The sequence below is a fragment of the Arvicanthis niloticus genome, chromosome 17 (assembly GCF_011762505.2).
Source record: "Arvicanthis niloticus isolate mArvNil1 chromosome 17, mArvNil1.pat.X, whole genome shotgun sequence".
In the NCBI taxonomy this organism is placed as follows: domain Eukaryota; kingdom Metazoa; phylum Chordata; class Mammalia; order Rodentia; family Muridae; genus Arvicanthis; species Arvicanthis niloticus.
The window spans coordinates 16,470,737-16,491,899 of NC_047674.1; the positions used below are offsets into that span (position 1 = coordinate 16,470,737).

Genomic DNA, 21,163 nt, shown 5'->3' on the forward strand with positions numbered 1-21,163 from the left:
CTTGTTAATTGACCATTACCAAATATATAAAGCCATTGGATAATCTTTAAGCATTAGAGTCTCATTTCTACCGGGTACCGCATAGATGGAGGGATGGTCTGGGCTCAGCCAAGCATTGTGGAGACAGTGTGGGTGGCAGGGCTGGTGCTTCTGGTCTGCCTGAGCCAGTGGCCTGAGCCAAGCAGCGGCTCATGGCCTCAGGCCTTGCCTAGTCTGGAACATGGTGGCCCCTTAACAACAACAGGATCTGACACCCTTTCTATACTCTGCATACTACCTGTTACACCCAGGCCACAACCTGTCACATATTCACTACACAACAGAGAACAACACATGCAATATACACACCACACTGTTCCTACTATCTAGCATGCACACACACACACACACACACACACTAGCACTTATCACCATACCACTGAGCACACATCTACACTACAGCTCTACCATCTAGCACATGCATAACATACATGCACACCACATATTACATGCACCGTGTCTAGCACTTATAATACCACCACTGCCTCTTACACACAATGTTTCTCCATGCAACAACACCCTACCCATATGATCTGACACACATGCCACGCTACACGCGTGTCACAGATGCCTCCTATTGTACGTGCACACACCACCTATCATACACACTGAACACATACCATATGATACACACCACTTATCACACACATACAGAGCACCCACATCTCTCACAGAGGCACTTCACCATAACATTTCTCCACACCAACACAACTTCAACACTGGCATAACAACAACAACAACAAAAAAAGGGTAAGCAACGTCATTTAACCTTGTGGAAAGCTGACTTTGAATTGTTAAGCAAGAGGCCTGCTGTAACAAAATATCAATTTTTCCAGTGGTCATGCAAATACACCAAGATTTTCCCAGGGATTTGATTTTTGTCTGATGAAGAAGAGACCCAAATATGTGCCTCTTCCATATATCTCCTAGTTTGTTTTCTGTGGCTGTGATAAATAAATAAATAAATAACAGGGGTTTTTTTGTTTTGTTTTGTTTTTTTTTGTTGTTGTTGTTGTTGTTTTGGTTTTTCGAGACAGGGTTTACTCTGTGTAGTCCTGGCTGTCCTGGAACTCACTCTGTAGACCAGGCTGGCCTCGAACTCAGAAATCCGCCTGCCTCTGCTTCCCAAGTGCTGGGATTAAAGGCGTGCGCCACCACTGCCCAGCAGGAGGAAAAGTTTATCTGGCTTATAGTACCACATTAAGGTCCATAATCTAAGGAGTTCAGGACAAGAACCCAGAGGCAGGAACTGAAGCAGAGGCCATGGAAGAAGGCTGCTTCCTGACTTGCGCCTTATAGTTTGCTCAGACTGTTTTCTTATGCCATCCATGATCACCTACTTAGGGATGGCACTGCCCACAGTGAGCTGGGGCCTCCCATATCAATCAAGAAAATGTCCTGCAGACTTGCCTACAGGCCAATGTGATAGAAGCATTTTCTCATTTGAGGCTCCCTCTTCCCAATGGTCCTAGCTTGTGTCAAGTTGACAAAAGCCTAATCAGCACAATATGTCTGATTGGGCAGTAAGTTACAGATTGGCACGACATGGCATCTGTCTCCCTCATTCCCACGGTTTCTCTAGTCCGTTACTGGACCAGATGGACTCCAGGCCATCTAGAACTTCCTGACCGTGCTCTGGGCCAAGAAGCTCACCTACCTTCCTGTGCATTGAGCCTGTGCAGGGACACAATCCATGGAGGTTCAGGGACAACCCAGCAGGCCTTTGGAGTCAGAGCCGTTCTCCAAGCCTACACTTCATTCGCACTGAGGGGATATTCCTCCTTGATGTCACATTAGTTATCTAGAGATTATCACCTTATTCACTATCATGAACTCTACTGTTTCATGCCTGACAAATTGTACTCAGACTACACTCAATGAAGAACATGTCTGTTACAGGTATTGTACTAAAGTGTCTTCCCCGTGCACCTAGCTGGAAGGCCTTCAGTATACTCAGAGCTACAGCTGCAGCCTTCTTCCTTGGCATAGACCACAGGCAAATTTCCTTTCCTTCATGAGTCCCCTGAGTCACTTTTAAATGTAAATCTGTCTAACATTTGACTATGTTATCAAAATAAACCTTTGAAGTATAAAATGCTAAGTCCTCAAGGCTCTAACACTCTGCATCTAAGCAGCCTTATTAACTGGCCATCAGTAGTCACTGAATTAACGACGCTATGAATGATGTAAAAGTAAAAGACGCTATTTTTTGCTGTTATCACTTTTATTAAGCAAATTTCACAATGGCATTTAAAGTGACTGGTAAGAGCTCCAGAATATGCAAATATATTTTAAAACCTTCACTTGATGTTTGGGTCCAGAGACACTTAAGGGTCTAAGGGGAAAGTTTGCATTGGGCACAAGTGGGATCATCTCCTTGGCTTCATTTTCAGATCACACCTGTGCTGTGCTTCAGTGGCCTGTCCAGCCACAGATGTGCTGTACAGAGTCCTTCTTAATTAAAGCGCTTTGTCCTTCCTTATAGGTTCATAATATATCCCCATCACCATGAGAAGAAGACCATAGTGCTTTCAGATTATGTGAACCAGACAGCAGACACCATCTTACTCAGGGTCTGCTTAGACGTCATTTCACAGGCTTTCTCTGCTGATGTCTGCCTCATTCCTTCCTCTATGTCTGCACCGAGGCTTGCCTTCTACTGAGCGCTCACCCCATTGAGCTGTAGTTTCTATGGCTGCATCTGTTGCTATTCTGAAAGCTCCTAGAGAACCCTGACTAGTTTACTGTGCCATCACCCGACACGCCTCCTCACACACTTGTCTTGGGTGAATACTGAATGATTTTCCCGGAGGATGCACTTTTTTTTTTTTTTTGAAGTGACATTTATTCACTTTCTGTATTTCACCTGAATACTTTCTTGTGTAGCAAGCACAAACCATCCTATGCTGCCCCTGGAGCTTGTGTGTCTACCACCACAGAATTATAGCAGCCCTATGTGCATGTGGCCATGTGCTGCCCTGTGGATGGTTTATCAGTGGCCTGTTTGGAAGTTGTTGTTGTTGGTGGTGTCGTTTTCTTTTATTTTTTTAAATGTGGGCCCAGAAGTGGGAAGAACAGCTTAGTAACAACTCATAGGCCAGGTCAGCAAAAATGAGCTTTGCTTGGTCAAAAGCTGAGGGGAAGGCCTCGTGTGTCTGGGATCGTTGAAGAACTCTGTGGCCATGAGAGAGGACACAGAGGTCAGGAAGAGCAGATTAGGACAAGGACACAGGAATTCACTGGGTGACCTAACCCAAAGCAACGAGGAAACCATTCTTTTGACCCCCAGATGATGCCCTATATATAGGTCACATAAGATAGAAACAGGGAGGGTATACAGGAAAAGAAGAGGAAAGTGAGCAGGAGGGTGTGTGTTTGTGTGTGTGTGTGTGTGTGTGTGTGTGTGTTGTTTTATGAGACAAGGTTTCACTGTGTATCTCTTGATCACCTGAAGCTCATAGAAATCCTCCTGTATCTGACTTCTGAATACTACAATTTAAGGTACTATGTGTATGTGTGTGTGTGTGTATGTGTGTGTGTGTGTGTGTGTGTGTGAGCACATGTGCACATGTGGGCATGTATGTATGTGTATTCCATATATATAATATTAAAGATTTACAACATGGTATTAAAAATATATTTCCCTATATTAAATATTTCTTTTTTATATGTATCTTTCTTATGTATATGCACTTGTGCCTAAGTGTGTGTCGCACGTGTCCAGGTGTTCGTGGAGGCCAAAGGGGAACATCAGATTCCCTGGAGCTGGAGTTACAGCTGATTATGAACCGCTTGGTTGTTGACAGTTGAACTCGGATGCCCTGGAAGAAAAACAAATATTCTTAACCACAGAGCCTCTTTTTCACTGAGAACAAAAGAGAAAAATGATTCGTTTTTGAAAAATGTTATTACTTAACACTACAGGCAGGTAGAAAATTCTGGATAGAAGAAAGAGCATGTCTTGGATAGACATGGTTCGCACATTTTTTTCTCCATTGTTACTCAGAGAATCTTCAGATGCTTTCAATCTCAAGTAGTACTGATGATGGCAATGGAAGTTTCTAGAATGAGAAAAGTATGTGAATGTCTCTATGACACTGTGTAAATCATACCGGCTGACAAAGTTCTTTGGCTTGTAGAGCCCTGAAGGTGACAGGGGTAATGAGTTCACTGAGATTATTGTGGAAGGTGCAAAGGTCAACTTGGCATGGGAAAATAAATGGATACTGTCACAATGGCGCGCTGGTCACTGTCCCACATTCCGTCGCCGCTCCCTGAATGGCAACGTCACAGTCTGCACGGTCCAATTCATCACGCGGTATCTGTTTAAAGTCATTTAAAAGTCAGCAAGGTCTAGAGAAGGATTTCTCAGGAACGTGTCATTCCAACCCACAACACTGAGGCTGGAGGACAGATGGGTGTTTGCAGCTAGTGTGCGTGGTTAGTAAAGGAGAGGAACTTCCATCTGGGGCTGATGCATCTAGCATCCAGCCGTACCTTCCTCTGCCACCTCTCTGAGAACTACATCATTCCCAATTTACTCTTTGTGCAACCATCCATCCAAGAGCAGTTTGTAAACCTAGAGGCTCCACCCACCGCTCACCTGCAGGCTAACCTCACATGGTTGGTGTTTCGAATTCAAAGGTGCCTTCTTTAGGCTGGAAATGGTGTGGGTAGGTATTCAGGAGCCCCACATCAAAGGTAAACACATCAGGTTTTTTTTTTTTTTTCCCCTTCCTTCCTTGCTCTTCAAAGATGGCTGTGCTCAGCTTGGCCCAGATGAATACAGAATTTGTGAGCAAACCTGCTGTGAAGACAGCTCTCTGCTCCCTCACAAACCTCAGCTAGAAAGCTCCTTTCCAACACTTCCCATGCCATAGGGTGTTAATGATATGATATGAAGATTAAATGTCATCATGAAAGATGATTTGCATCCACTCATGGCAGAAAAGAGAATTTAAAATTTCAAAGTAATCGCACAAAAAGTTTCCAGTCTTCCCGGTTATGTTTCCGGCCACGGTTCCATATCTTTGGGAGTCGTTCAAAAACCAGAGAACCTGAAAGGCTAGCAATATTCAACCACCCACCAACACACACACCCCCACACACCAAAGTCAAAAAATTTAGAAGTGCTAATCTCCTCCTGCCCTTCACCTCCGAGGGAAGGACCTAGATTTGTTAACATTGCCTTTAACTTTGTCAGCCTGACCTTGAGACAACAGATGGGCAGCTCTGAAGGGAAATGGTGCTTTCCACAATTGGCCTGGAAACTCTCCTCCAGCTTGAGTCTCCGTCACGCTTGGAGGCCAATTTCACCTGTCTCAGGCAGCTCAATGCAATCGCTTATTTATGGATATTTGACATTTGCCAGAATGAGAATTCACTCTCCAGATGCCCGCTATATTTTTTTTTCCCTCTTTCTAGAAGGTGGTACCCAATGCAGGGCTCTGAAATCTAAACACCTGAGCACTCTTTCCTCCGTGAATGTGTTCAGTAACTAAATGGGGCTTTCTTGACTATTTTTGTTATTGTGGAATAATATTTTCAGGCACAAACCTGAAACAGTACAAAAGATTGACAATGAAAATGGCGTTCTTTCCCTTACCCACATTCTGTGTTCTACTGCTCAGGGTTAAGCACAATAATTTCTTGGGTGTCTTTTGGAAAAACTCCCCATCTTAGGGTTGTACTGCTGTGAAGAGGCACCATGACCACGACAGCTCTTATAAAGACATCATTTAATTGGGGCTGGCTTACAGGTTCAGAGGCTCAGTCCATTATCATCAAGGTGGGAACATGGCAGCATCCAGGCAGGCATGGTGCAGGAGGGGCTGGGAGTTCTACATCTTCATCTGCAGGCCGCTAGAAGAAGACTGGCTTCCAGGCAGCTAGGACAAGGGTCTTAAAGCCTACACCCACAGTGACACACTTCCTCCAACAAGGCCACACCTCCTAATAGTGCCACTCCCTGAGACAAGCATATTCAAACCACTACCCTCACAATAGCCATCACCTATCTGTCTATCTGTTGGGTGACACTTTCTAGGGAGGCACAACTCAAATGTCTACTCAATCTAAACAGAGAGCAGATGACAGACCAAAATAAGGATATCACCGAAGTCCAACTCGGTGAAGCAGTGGGCGTATGGGGATTACATACAGGGCCATGGATGAGGGCCACTTACAGAATCATGGAAGACTCAAAGGCGGTTACGTTATTACACCCCAGTGTAGATGGATGACGGCTTGTGAATTAAATCTATGTTCATTTCTCTGTCTTTGTTCCTCTTTATCTTATTTTTCCCTTCTAGCTCATCGTAAGTTGACAGACTACAAACTTGTTTTCTGGCATTACTGTTTGTCTTGCTTTTCCAATCTGAGCCAACACACCCAAAATGGACCAAGCTTGGGTTCATCTGGATCAACAAAACACTAGCCAGCAGCTGTAGGCACAGGGCTCGGGAGGTGGGCAGGGCTGGCTCCCAGAAGAATTGACTCGGGAGGGAAGAAAGCAGAAGTGCAGCCTGCTGTCTAGAGACCTAAGGGTGCCGTGATGCTGCAGTTTGGGGGCTGAAGATCGAGAAATATACACTGGGTTTTTATCACAAAGTGAACCAGGCTGCATGAGGGCCTCCTGGCCTCAGGGTCTGGGCTGTCAAGTGGAGGAGGTTTCAATTACCACAGCCGAGAAAAATCTAGTAGCTTCTTCTTTTCTCAGAGAAGTTTGTCGTTTCTCTCTGGGATATTTTGCATCCAGGTTTCCTGGCCCTACTTTAGCTTGGTCAGCTTAATGCGAGCCCTTTCTCCTGGGTTCCTCTGTGTAGGGTTTTAGAGAGGTGTAAGGGCCCAGCACTCTGTTAATCAGCTCTCTACTGCTGTGAGAAACACCTGACCCACTACCTGAAAGAAGGAAAGGTTGGTGTCTGCTCACAGTTTCAGAGGTCTCAGCCCATGGTCACTTTGTCCTGTCATTGCTGAGTGTTCCGTGGGGCTGAGCATCATTGTGGCGAGGGCCTGGTGCAGTACAGCTGCTCACCTCATGATGTCTAGGAAGTAGAGAGTGGTAGAGGAGAAAGCGGCCTCCTCCCACCATCACACAGGACCCCTCCCTAGAGCTTCACAGAACATGAGGACAAAGGCTTTGGGGATCCTTTCAGACCCAGAGGTGAACACTTCCTAAAGATGAGTGGTTAAAGGTCTAAAGGACACAGAAGCCCATGACAAATGTCACCGGTAAGGAGTAGACCCTTTCTGGGAAATGGAGGCTTCCATTGACCAGAGTCTTGTACCTTTAAAAAAATACTATGTGAATGTTGTATCCCATCAAAAATGCTCAAAAAACAAGTCATCCTTTCATTCCTTGGATCTCTTGACTATCAGTTTCTTGAGAGAGTAAAGTTTACTCGGTTGTCAGCAATTAAAGGGCCATGCCTTCTTTAAAAATTATTATCTTTGACCAGAAGGGAAAAAAAAAAAAGAATAGGAACATAAAAGGGGGGTGCTAAGGCTCCCTTATTTTATTCTTTTGCTTTTGTTGTAAGTATCTTTTTATCTTCATCTTCTTTGTGGGTTGCTTCTTTCCTGTTTGTTCCACTGTTGCCTAGCAACTGTGGGCCCAAAGAGTCAGCTTGATGCTCGCCTCCGCCACGCTCGAGGTAGAGGTTTAGGTTTTGAGAGCTAAATTCCTCCACTAATCAACATCCTGCAGGGATTGGGCATCTTGCTTTATGAAGCTGTGCAAGCACGGATAACCACCTTCCTCTTTCTTTCCCTAGAATGCTGTGGTGAGGCCTACATGGAAGAAAGCAGCTGAGGCTGGAGCTCTCAGCCAGGCCCCTGACCAGAAGGCTGCTCCCGGGAACTCAGCTATCTCAAGATGGCAGAGCCCCACCAATGAAGGGATCCAACTCATTATCATGTTAATTTATGGTAATTTATTACCCGGCTAATTCCTATTCATTACCGAGTTAATTCATGGTAATTTGTTACCAGGGTAATTCTATCAGTTACCTCTTCCCTATTCCCAGTCAGGGTAGGTGATGCCCAAACATATGCAAAAATAGAACCACAAACTGCATCCCTCAAAGGCTTAAATCAAGACAGGTGGGTTCAACTGAAGAAACCCCATTGAGGGTTATTGAAAACATTCGGCATCTTCATTTCAAGAGCTTGTGAGTCTTCTGATATCTGAGGATGTTGGAGAAACAGGAAAGACACTACATCTATGCAAGGTCTGATGCTGGCTTGGTATACTGAGGAAGGATCAGTTGTGTAGATTTCTGTGTTCAGTACTCCGAGTTGGGGTCTTTTGGTCTTCTTGTCTCTTCTCCTGTTCTGGGAATCACACACAAAGCGATGCCTGTAGTGTACGATCACTGCAATACTGCGCTAAAGCCCAACAACAATACTGTGTTTTGTTGAGCCAGGGTATTTTCATGTGGCCATTGCTGGCCTTGAACTTCCAATTCTTCAGTCTCTGCCTCCCTCCCAAAGGGTAGGTTTGTAGGCAAGTGCCACCATGTCCAACTTCCGGCTTTTGATAGTTAGAAACTCTGAGTAGTGGACACAGATAAAAACCGGTGAGAGATGAGAAAAAGAGCATCTGCAGAAAGAAGGCTTGGGGACCATCCCATTCTGTGGGTTTGTGGCCAGGAATACAGATCATGAGTCAGAATCTGAGATACAGAAGGGATGTGCTTTCACAGGCATTCCTCTGGAGGTTCTGTGGGTGGAGCAACTTGAAATTGTAAGCATGAAACTTGGGCTTGGATCAGCCCTGCATCCTGTGGGGAAGGAGGGACAGTCACTAGGCCAGTGGGTTTCTTAGAGAAGAGTTTCGTGGGTAGAATGTCGCTCGAAAAGACTGAGTGAGAAGGGAGCCAAAACCCCTTTGTGTTTTTACATTGGTCACCAGTGTCTTTGGGCAAATAGTTTCAGGAGGTTGGGGGTTGGGGGGCAGGAGCAATAGAGTAAAAGGTATTTTCAGTGATGGATGGGCAAAATATTAGGTTACACAATTCCAGTAACTCATAAGACGGAAATAATAATCTCAAGTGGCCATGGCTCCCCTGCCAAGCAGCAATGAGCCAAAGGCCTCTCTATTCAGATGCCTGTGCCACAGCCACCAGAGGATGGCTGCATACAAAGCCCGCTGTTGTATCCAGAGGAAGAACTATCCTGAGTGACCACACATTAGACCGAGGGAAGGCTGGCAGCAGCTAGGAGAGCTGATAGACCTTACAGAGCACCATTGTTCTCTGTCTCCTGGGTCTGGCCAAGAGGGGCATAATTAAATGAAAATAAACGCCATCTCAGTTCACCTGGGGAGGAGGGAGGGGCCAGCTGAGTTTCCATCTGATGTTTTTCAGTTCATGGAGTAGCTAATCACTGGATATTCATTCTCTCTCTCTCTCTCTCTCTCTCTCTCTCTCTCTCTCTCTCTCTCTTTGTGTGTGTGGGGGGAGTGAGTGTCTGTGTGTGTTTCTTTTCTCTGGCATTATTAGAGTAGGAATTTAATTAAGGTGATTGCTTTATTAAACAAGTAGAAATGACTTTTGCACATAAGCTATCCTTCCTTCAGCTCAAAAGATGTGACTCCCACGAGAACTGGTCATCTCATCAGCCTGGCAGCCCCGAGTCCTGACTTCTCAAGTTAGAGTCTTACCCACGTCCTTATCAAAATCCATTTATTAGATATCACTTAAGGGGTAGGAGAAGGCTTGGCTTAAAAAAAAATTTTTTTTTAATCTTAAGAAACACATTTGAAAATTGGGTGTGGTGGCACACGCCTGTAATCCTGGAACTTGGGAGGCTGAAGCAGGTCTAGCCTTAGAACAGAGATACCTGTCTTTCACAAATGAAAGTGAGACTGATAAGTAATGACTTCTGAATTTTCCTATCTGGTGATGAGATGAATGGGGGGAAGGTATACGGCTATTTTTTCTTTTTCTTTTTAATCAAAATCAATAACAAGAGTACCAGACCCCAGCATCAGTAATTGTTAAGAACAGGAGAAGCTGAATTGTGCCAACCTAGCGAAAATTGGAAATAAAACAAGGTCTGACTTTGAAAAAGACATTTTTATTAAAAATCATGAGCTTGAATGGATAATTGAACCGCAGATCCTTTGTGTTCCCAGCTTTTTCTCCGCTTGAATGAAGTTAAAGCCTCAGGCATAGGAGATGCTTGTTTGTTTCTGCCTAGCCTCCTGCACGGTCACCAGCCTTCCCTTAGCTTGGTTATCTTAAAGTCGCCTGGTGTTGGGGTTTCATTTAGTGTGGAGACTGAGGACTGGGCAGTGGTTGGGACACATATGGTCACTTTCACAGGCTTATGAAGATTTCTTCGTCAAGGCCCCGGCTTTGCTAGGGCTTCTGCTGGCCTCGCTCTCATTGTCCAGCTGCCTTTCTCCATATTGCTTCCTGCCCTGTTCTCGCTGCATCCCGGGTGCCTGTGCCTTTGCTGAGTCAGGTCCAGTCACAGGGTTCTCCTCCTCTCTAAAATAATCACAGGCTTCCTGGATGCCAGCTTCCCAACCCTGCTCATCATTTCCTGATCTCCCACACCCATCCTCGCTCCTCAGCTTCTGGGCAAAACCCCTTCAGGTCCTGTCAGACTCCTGAGACCCCCCCCCCCCCCAACACTGTCCTCTCCTGCTCTCCACAAGGGACCCTGGCAGGTATTCCCAAGCTCTGAGCCCAAACACAGTCACTCCCTGCCTTCTTGACTCTCTAAGCTTAGCCAGTAATGTCTCTGGGGGTGCTGATACTTCCACAGGGAGCCAAGGCAGGGAACCATCCATTCAAATGTGTTTTGGTCTTTTTCCTCCGCAAGGGCCTCTGCCTATTTCTAGCGCATATCGGTAGAGGGCGCTCCCGCATCAGCACAATCAGGCACGGGTGATGAATCTGAACCCTGCATTGCGCAGCAGGTTTCCAGTCAGTACACGCAGTAATCATTCTGGCAGGTGCGCATGCGTGCAGTCCTAAGTGCCCATATTCTGATCAGGATCCTGGTCCATGGTAAAGGATGGCCCGGAGGCTCAGCCTCTGCATTTTATACTATTAGCCTCTGTAAAGGCAAAGATAATTACTATGCAACTTCCTACTCTATTAACCAGGCTAGATTCACTGGAGAGCTACTATAGATGGTTACACATATTTCTAAGCTCCTCAAAGGAGAGAAGAATGTTATAGGATGCGATTTCAAAGTTCCTGCCGAGTTATTCCATTCTGTTCACTTGAAGTAACTGAAGCCATCTTTGGGTGTAGAGTCTCGTGGAAGGAGATGAGTAAAAATAGTTTGTCTGTTGATGAGCTCCGCTTTTGAGAAATATGTCACAGGCCTCGTATGGAGCTCTCTGTTCTTTGAGAAATGTCTTAGTTTGGTTAATTAAAATGAAGACAGAGGCACAGTGCAGCCAGTAGTATCAGCTCAGGGAAAATACACAAGTGGGGCCACCGTCACTACGGAAGTGGGCTTTTTATTTTATTTTATTTTACTTTTGCTGTATTTATTTGTATATGTATTCTATCTGCATTATGCCTTCAGGCCAGAAGAGGGCACCAGATCTCATTCTAGATGGTTATAAGCTGCCATGTGGGTACTGGAAATTGAACTCAGGACCCGTGGAAGAGCAGCCAATGCTCTTAACCTCTGAGCCATCTCTCCAGCCCCCAGTGGCTATGTGCTCTTTAACAGTGATTTCTTTGCTCATATCAAAGGCAGTGTTTAATGGGCCCTGTGTGTGCCAGGCACAATGCCAAACACTTTCCTGATCCCATTAACTCTTCAGAAGTGCCCCACGGGTTAGGTAAATTTCAGAGATGGAAGCTCTAGGTTGCTAGGGGAGTGGCTACAGTCCTTCCTGTCTGTCAACATGGACCAGAATATCTACCTTAAGGAATGGTCACGAACAAAAGAGGCTCATGATGGATCTGGAGTGTCTGGCAGGTGTAGTTATTAAATAGTTGTTTGTTTCTTTGTTTGTTTGTTTTTCCTCTCCACACTCCAGGACCTTTTGGTTGAAATTCACATTTGCAGGAAATTCCCACTTGCCTCAATCAAAAGACATTTTTATGTGTTAGGAGTTAAATTATCGGCTGTAAAATCAACTTATCGCCCAGTGAGCAAAATTAGGATGTAGAGCCACCACTATTCAAGGATGGTGAGTGGCGGTGTAATGGCTCTCTTCTGGAAGGCTCTATTAGTGTCTATTAATCTGCTTTTTTGTGTACTGGACAATAGACAGCCCTTAACTGCTTGCTGAGTGCCACCATGAGGTGTAAAATGCAAAGACAGCAAACACAACAAAGAGACAGTTGGGAGTGATCAGAACAACAGGAAGGATGAGTGTCATGTCTTACCAAAACCATCCTTCAGACTCCTCTAAAGTGAAAGCAAGTCCCAACTGGGGACAGAAGCAAGAGGCACCAAAATATGTTATGCTGGGGTCATTTGTGAGAGCCTTACTGAGAAGTCCCAAGGTAGCCACTCACCTGCCTCTGACAGAGAGGACAGAGCAAAAAGAAACTCATTCCAGAGGAGGAGACTCTCTTTAGGAAATACCTACGAGAGAGTTGAGAAAATTCCTCCCCCAACACAAAAAACAGCCACGACATAAATTCAACTAGATTAATTGCCCTTTAAGTTTTTTTTTTTTTTTAAAGTACATTTAGTATATGTGTATGTGCACGCACAGACGTGCACCTGTGGAGGGCAGAGGACAACTGTCAGGAATCTTTTTGCTCCTTCCATGTGTAGGAGTGGGGGAGGGGGTGGTTGTGGGGGTGGAACTCAGGTGATCCGAGCTTGGCTGTAGACACCTACTGAGCCATTTTCACTGTCCCTCAATTATTTCTTTTTGCCTATCTGCCTATCTTTTTGGGTCCCTGAATTTTTCTGTGGGAACAACCACATTTTAGGCTGGAGCCACGTCAATCAAAGTGCTGGATTTGAAGCAGACGAGGCAGGCCAAAGGAATGTGTGTTCTGAGCGTTTGTTGAAGTTCTGGATAATGCTCTTTCCTTCTAGGTTCGAACAAAAGGGTGTGAGGCCACAGGACTTAAAAGGACAGGCTCAGAGGGAAACTGAAGATTTTGTCTAGTGCCCAGTTGTGAGGTCCAGGATCCAGCCATGCCAGAAGAGAAAACCCTCATCCTAAACAGTTTCCCTGTATCCAGGACTATATTAATAGATTTCCCCTTTTGCCAACTCGATTTGAGATTAATTTGAGACCAATTTTTGTGCCCCTGTCTGGGGAGGGCATCCCAGAACCAATGCATCACTAATCTTAGGCAGGCTGTCTGCACTGAGGCCCCCTTAGCAAGTCCCAGCACACAGACCCTAGCAAAGTGGACAGGTAATCTGAGTGGACCTTGCCAGAGCTAACATCCATCACCAGTCCCTGGGCTTGAGTCTAGCTGGTGGAACCTGGACTGGCTTTTGTAGTTGCGAGAATTAAAAGATGGAATTGGACAAGTGTGATTTTTCTCACAGGCTTTAGTACAAATGAAATGTATTATAACTTAGCATTTGAAAGGAAGGTTCCTATGTGTGTGTGTGTGTAATTATTAAATTCACAAATGATAAACATTTTTCTTTTCTTTCCCTGGATTGTATTTGCAACCTCTTCTGACCCAGAAGCCTGACCTACACAAATGTAAACCACTTGTCCTGTGGCTGGCTGTCTCCAGTTCCCAGCATCATCAAGTCTGTGTCACTCAAAATCACTCCCTACTTCCCTCTACATGCAGAAATAATATGCATTTGCTACGTTTTACAAGGCAGAATAGAACCACTGAATGGAGTCACGAAATGGAACCCAGAAAATATGTATTTGTGATTCATCACACCATCAGCTCCAAGCTAGAAACACAGGGTTCACAATCAAGGGTCGTCTAGAGGCCCAGCTTTCCTGGAGCCTGGTTAGGTGATCTGGACCTCTCCCATTCCCTACCCTCACCCCATCCCTCCACCATGGTCTTCTGGTACATTCTCAAGGGGGAATGACAAAGGATGCCTTAAGACTAACCTTATCTGGGATGTCAGCATAGTTGAGGGGGGTGGGGTGGGGGGAAAACAAGCGCCAAAATGGGTGTCTGAGAAAGAATTTTCTGGAGTTATCTAGGCAGGTGGGTGGTAGGTACTCTTAGCTGAGCTTCCTGGGCACACCCTAGAGTTAGGGCAGGAAAGGGAACATATGCATTAAGGAGGACTAGGGACCAGGACACTAAGGCACCAAGGAGCGTGAGACCACGCGGTAGAAAAGGATTAGGAGGAGTGGGCGGCGGCAAGCTGCAGGCTCCTAGAGGTCAGCTCCTCTCCTCCGCCCTCCTGCGTCGGTGCCGCAGTCTCACCGCTGTAGCCCTCTGCAGGCGCTGCCCTTGCCCGGCCAGCTGTGGGCTAGGCCCCGGGCGGGGGTTCCGGAGCCCGGAGCTATTTTTAAAAGACGCGTCACCGGATTAGGGAGGAAGAGTCCGCGTCCAGGCCCACAGTCTGCGCGCGGCCGGCGGGAAGGGTCGCTTGGGCGAGTTTCGAACGATCGGAGCGCGCGAAAAGACGCAACCGACCGAGAAGACCCCGCCTGACCCCGGGAGACCGCGGGGCGTGTCAGGCAAGGGGCGTGGTTGGTGGGCGGGGCTAGAGGGGCGGGGCCGGCGCCCTCGGGCCGCAGCAGGCTGGTGGCAGCGGCCGTAGCAGCAGCGCGAGTACTGCAGGGACGGCAAGGCGGCTACGCTAATCGGGACGCCGGGGAAGCCCGCGCCCCGCCTGCGCCTCCGCGGCGCTCCCGGGAAGCCGGAGCTAGAGCGACTCCGAAGTGCGCCGAGACCAGAGGTTGCTGCAGAGCCCCGGCGCGGGAGAGCCGCAGATCGAGCCAGGCTAGTGCGCAGGGCGCAGACATCCTACACCGCGGCGTCTGTCCGCGGCGGCTGCGCGGGAGACAAAGCCTCCGGAGAAAGATGCCCGCGGAGCACGCACCGGGCGGCCCAGGGAGCGGGCCCCTCCGAGCCTAAGCGCGCCTGACCGTGAGCCCCGGGGACGCCGAGACCCCACCGGGTCCAGCAACGGGCGGGGCCCAGGTGCGCCGGGCCGCAGCGGGCCTGTGACTGCTCGGGGGGCGGCGCCCTCCCGCCGCAGCCGCAGTGGCCGGCGCCGCAGCGAGGAGCCATGGGCAACATCTCCTCCAACATCTCGGCCTTCCAGTCTCTGCACATCGTTATGCTGGGCTTGGACTCGGCCGGCAAGACCACGGTGCTCTACCGGCTCAAGTTCAACGAGTTCGTGAACACGGTGCCCACCATCGGCTTCAACACCGAAAAGATCAAACTGAGCAACGGCACTGCCAAGGGCATCAGCTGCCACTTCTGGGACGTGGGCGGCCAGGAGAAGCTACGACCGCTGTGGAAGTCCTACAGCCGCTGCACGGACGGCATCATCTACGTGGTAGATTCGGTGGACGTAGACCGGCTGGAGGAGGCCAAGACGGAGCTGCACAAGGTGACCAAGTTTGCTGAGAACCAGGGCACACCGCTGCTGGTCATCGCCAACAAGCAGGACCTGCCCAAGTCTCTGCCGGTGGCCGAGATTGAGAAGCAACTGGCGCTGCACGAGCTCATCCCGGCCACCACCTACCATGTCCAGCCGGCGTGCGCCATCATCGGCGAGGGCCTCACCGAGGGCATGGACAAGCTCTATGAGATGATCCTGAAACGCAGGAAGTCTCTCAAGCAGAAGAAGAAGCGGTAATGCGCTTGAGCAGCGATCTGGAGCCAGGCTGAGCGAGCAAGCCAGTGAATGAATGGACGTCTGGGTTGAGCGAGAACCCGCGAACAAAGACAACGAACCAAAGCGATGATTCGAATTTTAAAAATACGATCTCTGTATCCTGGACTTGGAGACTTAGCCCGGGTGTGGAGGCTGCATAACCACCCATCTTGTCACCTGCCCCACCCCCCCACCCCCAGCTCAGAGGACCTTTTGTCTATAATGCTTGAGCTACCGGTGGGATGGGGTGGGGGGGACCGGTGGGGAGTGGACGTGAGGACGCGAGGGTTCCGTGGTGTGCCCTCCGGCCCCAGGTGGGAAGCTTGGATGTCAGAGACAAAAGCGATTTCTTCTTGCTCCAGCAGGGCCAGAAGTTCAGGCTGCCCAGCCCCCCACTGCGGGGGAGAATCACGTGTGAGTTACCTGAGGTATGCAGTTCACACAGAACCCTGAGGATACCCGAGAGAGAACGGATAGGCACTGGGGTGTACTGATGGGGGGTTGGGGATGACCGCTCCTTTCATTCTGGAGCTGTGGAAACTGAGAAATTTTATGTCACAGGGCAGGTCCCTGTTGCAATTTCACTTGTCCTGCTCTGGGCCCAAAGGAGGTGGTGGTTTGGGGCCCTCCAGAGGACTGCCTCGGACCATGCGGCAGCTGGAAGGCCCTGGATGCTGCGCTTCTGAACTTGGCTGGGAATGGCCTGGAAGACGCCACTTTCCAGGGGTGGGTGTGTATGGTTTTGTTGAGAACTGAGCCTGGGATGAGACCTCTTCCAGATGGCCTAGGCCCTGTCCATGTGCAGGTCATTCTCCCATAAAGAGACCAATAAAACAAAGAAGAACAGAAAAACCATTGGAGGTGGTGGCAGTACAGGTGTTTAAAGGGTGAGGTTCTCGACATTAATTGTGTGTGTGTGTGTGTGTGTGTGTACACTCGGTACTGCATAATCGGCATAAAAACTGAACCCTCTGGGTGGAATTTAAAAATCTCTCAGCTTACTCGTTGGTTTGGAGGACCACACCAGCTACAGATGTGTGCTGAATTGCAAAATGGTTTTCTTAACAAGGGGAGGGGGTCTGATAATAATAACCACGTGGTGATAGGTTTCAGACATGTTTTTTATTATTATTTAAAAAAAAAAAAACCACTTCCACAAATAAATTATCTTCACCTTAGGAGAAAAAGACTTTGCCCTTTTGTGGCCCTTGGCGCTGCAAGTGCAGACATGTTCGGATTTCTGGGCTGGGTCTTTGTAGCCTATCTGGTTTCAGTATTTTACTCAAAATGTGTCGTTAGAATATTTGATGTCATTCACCAGAAGAATAAAACCCCACCTTCTAAAAGCTGACCTGTTTGCATGGAATTGAAGGGAGGAAAAGTCTGGAGGATGAAGTCCTTTGGAAATCACCCTTGTGGGAGCAGGCCTGGCCTCAGAGCCAGCCAGCACTTTGGGTAAAGGCGAACAACAACAATGCGTGCTTGAGAAGAGAAGGAGAGAAGGAAGCGGGCGTGTGACGTCATGGTCACTGGTACTCAGGCACTTCAGTTTACTTGAAAGAGGCTTTGGAAAATAGATAAAGTGAAAGAATAAATACATATTTTTAATAAGGTAATTTTAAAAATCCTTTATAATCAGGAGTGAGTCTTGGCTTGTTAAAAGCTGTCATTTATCTTGAAACACAGTATCAAAAGAGAAATTTACAACTGACTTTGTTTCTTTTTCTCTTAATTTCCCCCTCTGAATCCACGTTTTAGGGTAGGATTTTGTGTGTGTGTGTGTGTGTGTGTGTGTGTGTGTGTGTGTGTTTCCCTCCATGGCAACACATTGCTGTGCAAAGAAAGCCATGGTTGTGAGTGAGCACCGAGTTGGTCACAATATGAGCCCATCCCTATTGTCCTTGACACTCTAGGAGTCAATTTAAGAACCGTAGGCAGAAATCATGGCTTCCTGCTTGAAACCCTATCCTTAGAAGATTGTTTTTAAAACCGAAATCTAGCGGCCTATGCTCCTTTCTTGTGTGTTTGGTAGCCCTCCAATTTACTGGTCTTTTTGTATACAGAGCTAAGCAGTGGTTAGCAGCCTGCAGGATCTGTTTACACAGCAACTGTGGATTATTGGCTTCTCCATGGGCTGGTCTCATGGTCTGAAGATTCTGTATAGAATTATTAAGAAAAAATCCACCTTCTTTTTATTTTCTTCACAATTTCTTATGCACTTTGACATTTTGGTAGTTCCACGATATGGAGAGAATAATATATTTATTTTGTGACATTGCATATGCCAAATAATATATCTTTCCTGTGCTCACAATACCTGCGTTCCAGGTCAGTGTTCCGATCCTGGCCTGCTTGAACAATGGCTCGGGATGGTTTTGTGATGTTTTCCCCCCACCGTTATCAATACTTAAGGGTGCAGTTGACTGTTAGTAGTTGTGCAGTAAAGTCAAGCCCTGTGGTGTGTCAGCAAATAGTTAAAAAGAGTCTCGGTTGATTTCCGTAATGTTTGACCTAATAAACACCCATTTCATCTGTGACAAGACATAGCCCGGTGAACATCACTGTGGTGGTGCCATGGGGGAGTTCCCATCACATGCCAGCCAGACCTAGTGATACTTCTGCCCTTTGGGTTCCCGTAGAGGAGTTGGCCTCCCCGAGCGAGGTTTGGAATGGTTTCTTTCTGACAGACACAGGGAGGCCAGTTTGGATTGAGAGCTGTTCTCTTCACACACTCTGTGACGGTGTTGGAACCCCTGGCTTCTGGTTTTGGTTTTCCTGTAATTCTGTCTTCACTGTTCTCTTCTCTGTTTCCATAATCCCCCCTTTTATAATACATATATGATGCTGTGAACAGAAATAAACTATTTATACAATCAAACAGTTGGAGGCATTTTCTGTTGACTTTTTTCTTTCAGGTTTCTTGGTTCATTTTCCAAGCCTCTGCAGAGCCAGGGAGTGGGGTGTAAGATGGTATCTGGGTTCCAGTGGGTTCCAGTGGGTTCCAGAGCTTCCCTTGTCTGGTGTAGGCTTTGCTGAAGTCTGGGTCCACCCTGAATGGTGGGCCATAGGCTCAGCCAGCTACTCCTGCCTGTTGGGTTGTCTCTCTCCTTCCATGCCTTGCCCTTGCCTGTCTACAGCACTGGGTTTTTGTTTTTTTTGTTTGTTTGTTTGTTTTTTTGTTGTTGTTGTTTTTTGTTTGTTTTTTTGTTTGTTTGTTTTGTTGAACATTCCAGAATTGTTAAACACTTTGAAACTCTTACCTGTCCACTACTCTGGAGCCTCGTTGTACTGAAACGGTACAGTAAATGAAGCTGCTTAGTCAGGGCTGTTGGCTCCTGCCCCTCTTGTTTGAGCCCACTGAAGAGCTCTGAGATTTGTTCCATCTCCAGTGGGTACTGCATACAGTAAGACGCCATGCTCTATACCTGTTGCTTCGAATTGGCTCGCTTTTTGAAGAGCAAGTGTTGGGGAGGGAATCAATGACAGCTTTGGGCTGTGCAATGGAGAGCATACAAGAACCCTTTGTAGGCATTCTGCTACAAGTTAATAGTTAGAGAGGAGGGATGGGTAGGCCCTCGTAGCTTTAAGACTGGAATGAGAACAGGTCCGGTCCTAAGGTTGGGGACGTAGCTCAGTCGGGTGCTTGGATAGCATATATGAAGCCCTGGGTTTGATTTCCAGTACCATGTAGCTCAGGTGTGGTCCATACTTGTAATCAAACTTGGGATATTGAGATGGGAGTTTCGAGAGTTCAAGGTCATCTTCTGCAGGTCAGGTTCAACACCAGCTTGAGCTGTGACACTAACAAAGTTCCTGAGGACTCCCAAGATTTTCTTTAATCTCACTGACCCCTAAGCCTCAGCTTCTGTGTATGTAAAATGAGATAATGAAAGCTTAAAGAGTTGTTGGGAAGATGAACAGATAATACAGCTAAAGTGCTTAGCCTACTTGTCCTGAGCAAGTGCTTAGGGGCTTTGGGGTTCTCTTTGTTTGGCGGAGTTGTTTTTGGAGCGTGTGTATGTGTGTGCACCTGTGAATGGGTAGGTACAAACACGTGTGCCCAGAAGAAGATGTCAGGTCAGTCACATTCAGCCATCCCTGGCTTCTTGCATGAACTGTGGGGATTTGAACTCAGGTGTTCGTGCTTGTGTACACTAAGCACTCAACACCCACTGAGCCCTCTTGCCAGCCCCTGGGCTTTCAGTTACTAATCCTGTTGCCTGCAATGTGTAGAGTGTAATTAAGTCATCAGATGGCTGGCCTTTCCATCAGCCTGTTGCTGTCTGTCTTCTCCATCCCTCTTGGTATCCTTGACCAGCCAATGGCAGGCTGCTGGCCCCAGCATATCGTGGAATGACGTCAAGCAGCTGAGCATCTCCAGCCGTCCCAGGGCTTTGTCACTCAAAGCTGGGAATGGCTGCAGTGGATGCGAGCTGGTGGTCTCCTGGCTCTCTAATCTCTTACTTTGAGCATACCCCATACTGCTGGGCTGTGAGTCCCTTCTGGCAATGGATAGATTTACTGATTGCTGATGTTCAGCCTGAGGTTGAGCACATAGTAAGTATTCCCTAGATGTTAGTCAGATGACTTCACTCACGTTGATTAATTTTAGTTATAAATGTTAAAACGGGCATCTCATGAAGCCTTTGTTTCCATTAAATAGGTAAGTTAAAATGAAAGCAGACAAAATATCAATATCATTCTTCCAAGTTACTGTCTTGAGAAAACCTTACAGAGATGGTTAGGGTTGTAGTATGTGAAATGTATAGAGTGATGAATATGGTTTTGTCTCTTATTTAAAAAAAAAATGGTTAGGATATGGTTTTATCAACTGTATCACTTCAGAAGCTAATTATTCAAAGCTGGGTTCCACCAGAAACCCGAAAATGCTTTAAGCGGCAGGACCTACAAAGTCGTTGAAAACGGACTTAGTGGGCTATTTGTCCCTGAAAAAATAAAAATAAGGAAGTCAAAATAAGCAAAAAGTGAAACCCTTCATTTACATTACTGCAACCTTAACCTTGCTGGAATGGATTCTTGTGGAGTCCCATCACCTGTGACATTTAGCTGACAATTGTCCGCCCTGTGTTTTCCAGAAAAGAAACCGCAGATGTTCTGTCCCTGACCTCAGACAGCTGAGTCTCCCCACCTGAGTATTTCTGTGAATGCTATAGCCCTTCTTCTGAGCAGGGCCTGTGGTTTGCTAGACCATGGACATCTAACCTTTGTGCTCCAGGGCTGAAGCTTTTTTTTAAGACAGCACCTCTCTACGTAGCCCAGGCTGGTTTTGAACTCACATTATAGGATTCACCTGCCTCTGCCCGCTAAATGTTATGCTAATAAAGGTATGTACCACCAC

At 47.0% G+C, this 21,163-nt stretch overlaps 1 protein-coding gene across 1 annotated transcript; it reads left to right on the forward strand.

The window, feature by feature from the left end:
• The first annotated feature begins 14,534 nt into the window (after positions 1-14,534).
• On the forward strand, positions 14,535-16,659 carry Arl4c (ARF like GTPase 4C). Its single transcript, XM_034521645.2, has one exon. The coding sequence runs from the start codon at positions 15,208-15,210 to the stop codon at positions 15,784-15,786; it is 579 nt and encodes a 192-aa protein (XP_034377536.1). The 5' UTR covers positions 14,535-15,207; the 3' UTR covers positions 15,787-16,659.
• Positions 16,660-21,163: the final 4,504 nt, after the last annotated feature.

Excerpts from the sequence above, each read along its gene's own strand:
- Arl4c (XM_034521645.2), top strand. The coding sequence starts at position 15,208 with ATGGGCAACATCTCCTCCAACATCTCGGCCTTCCAGTCTCTGCACATC.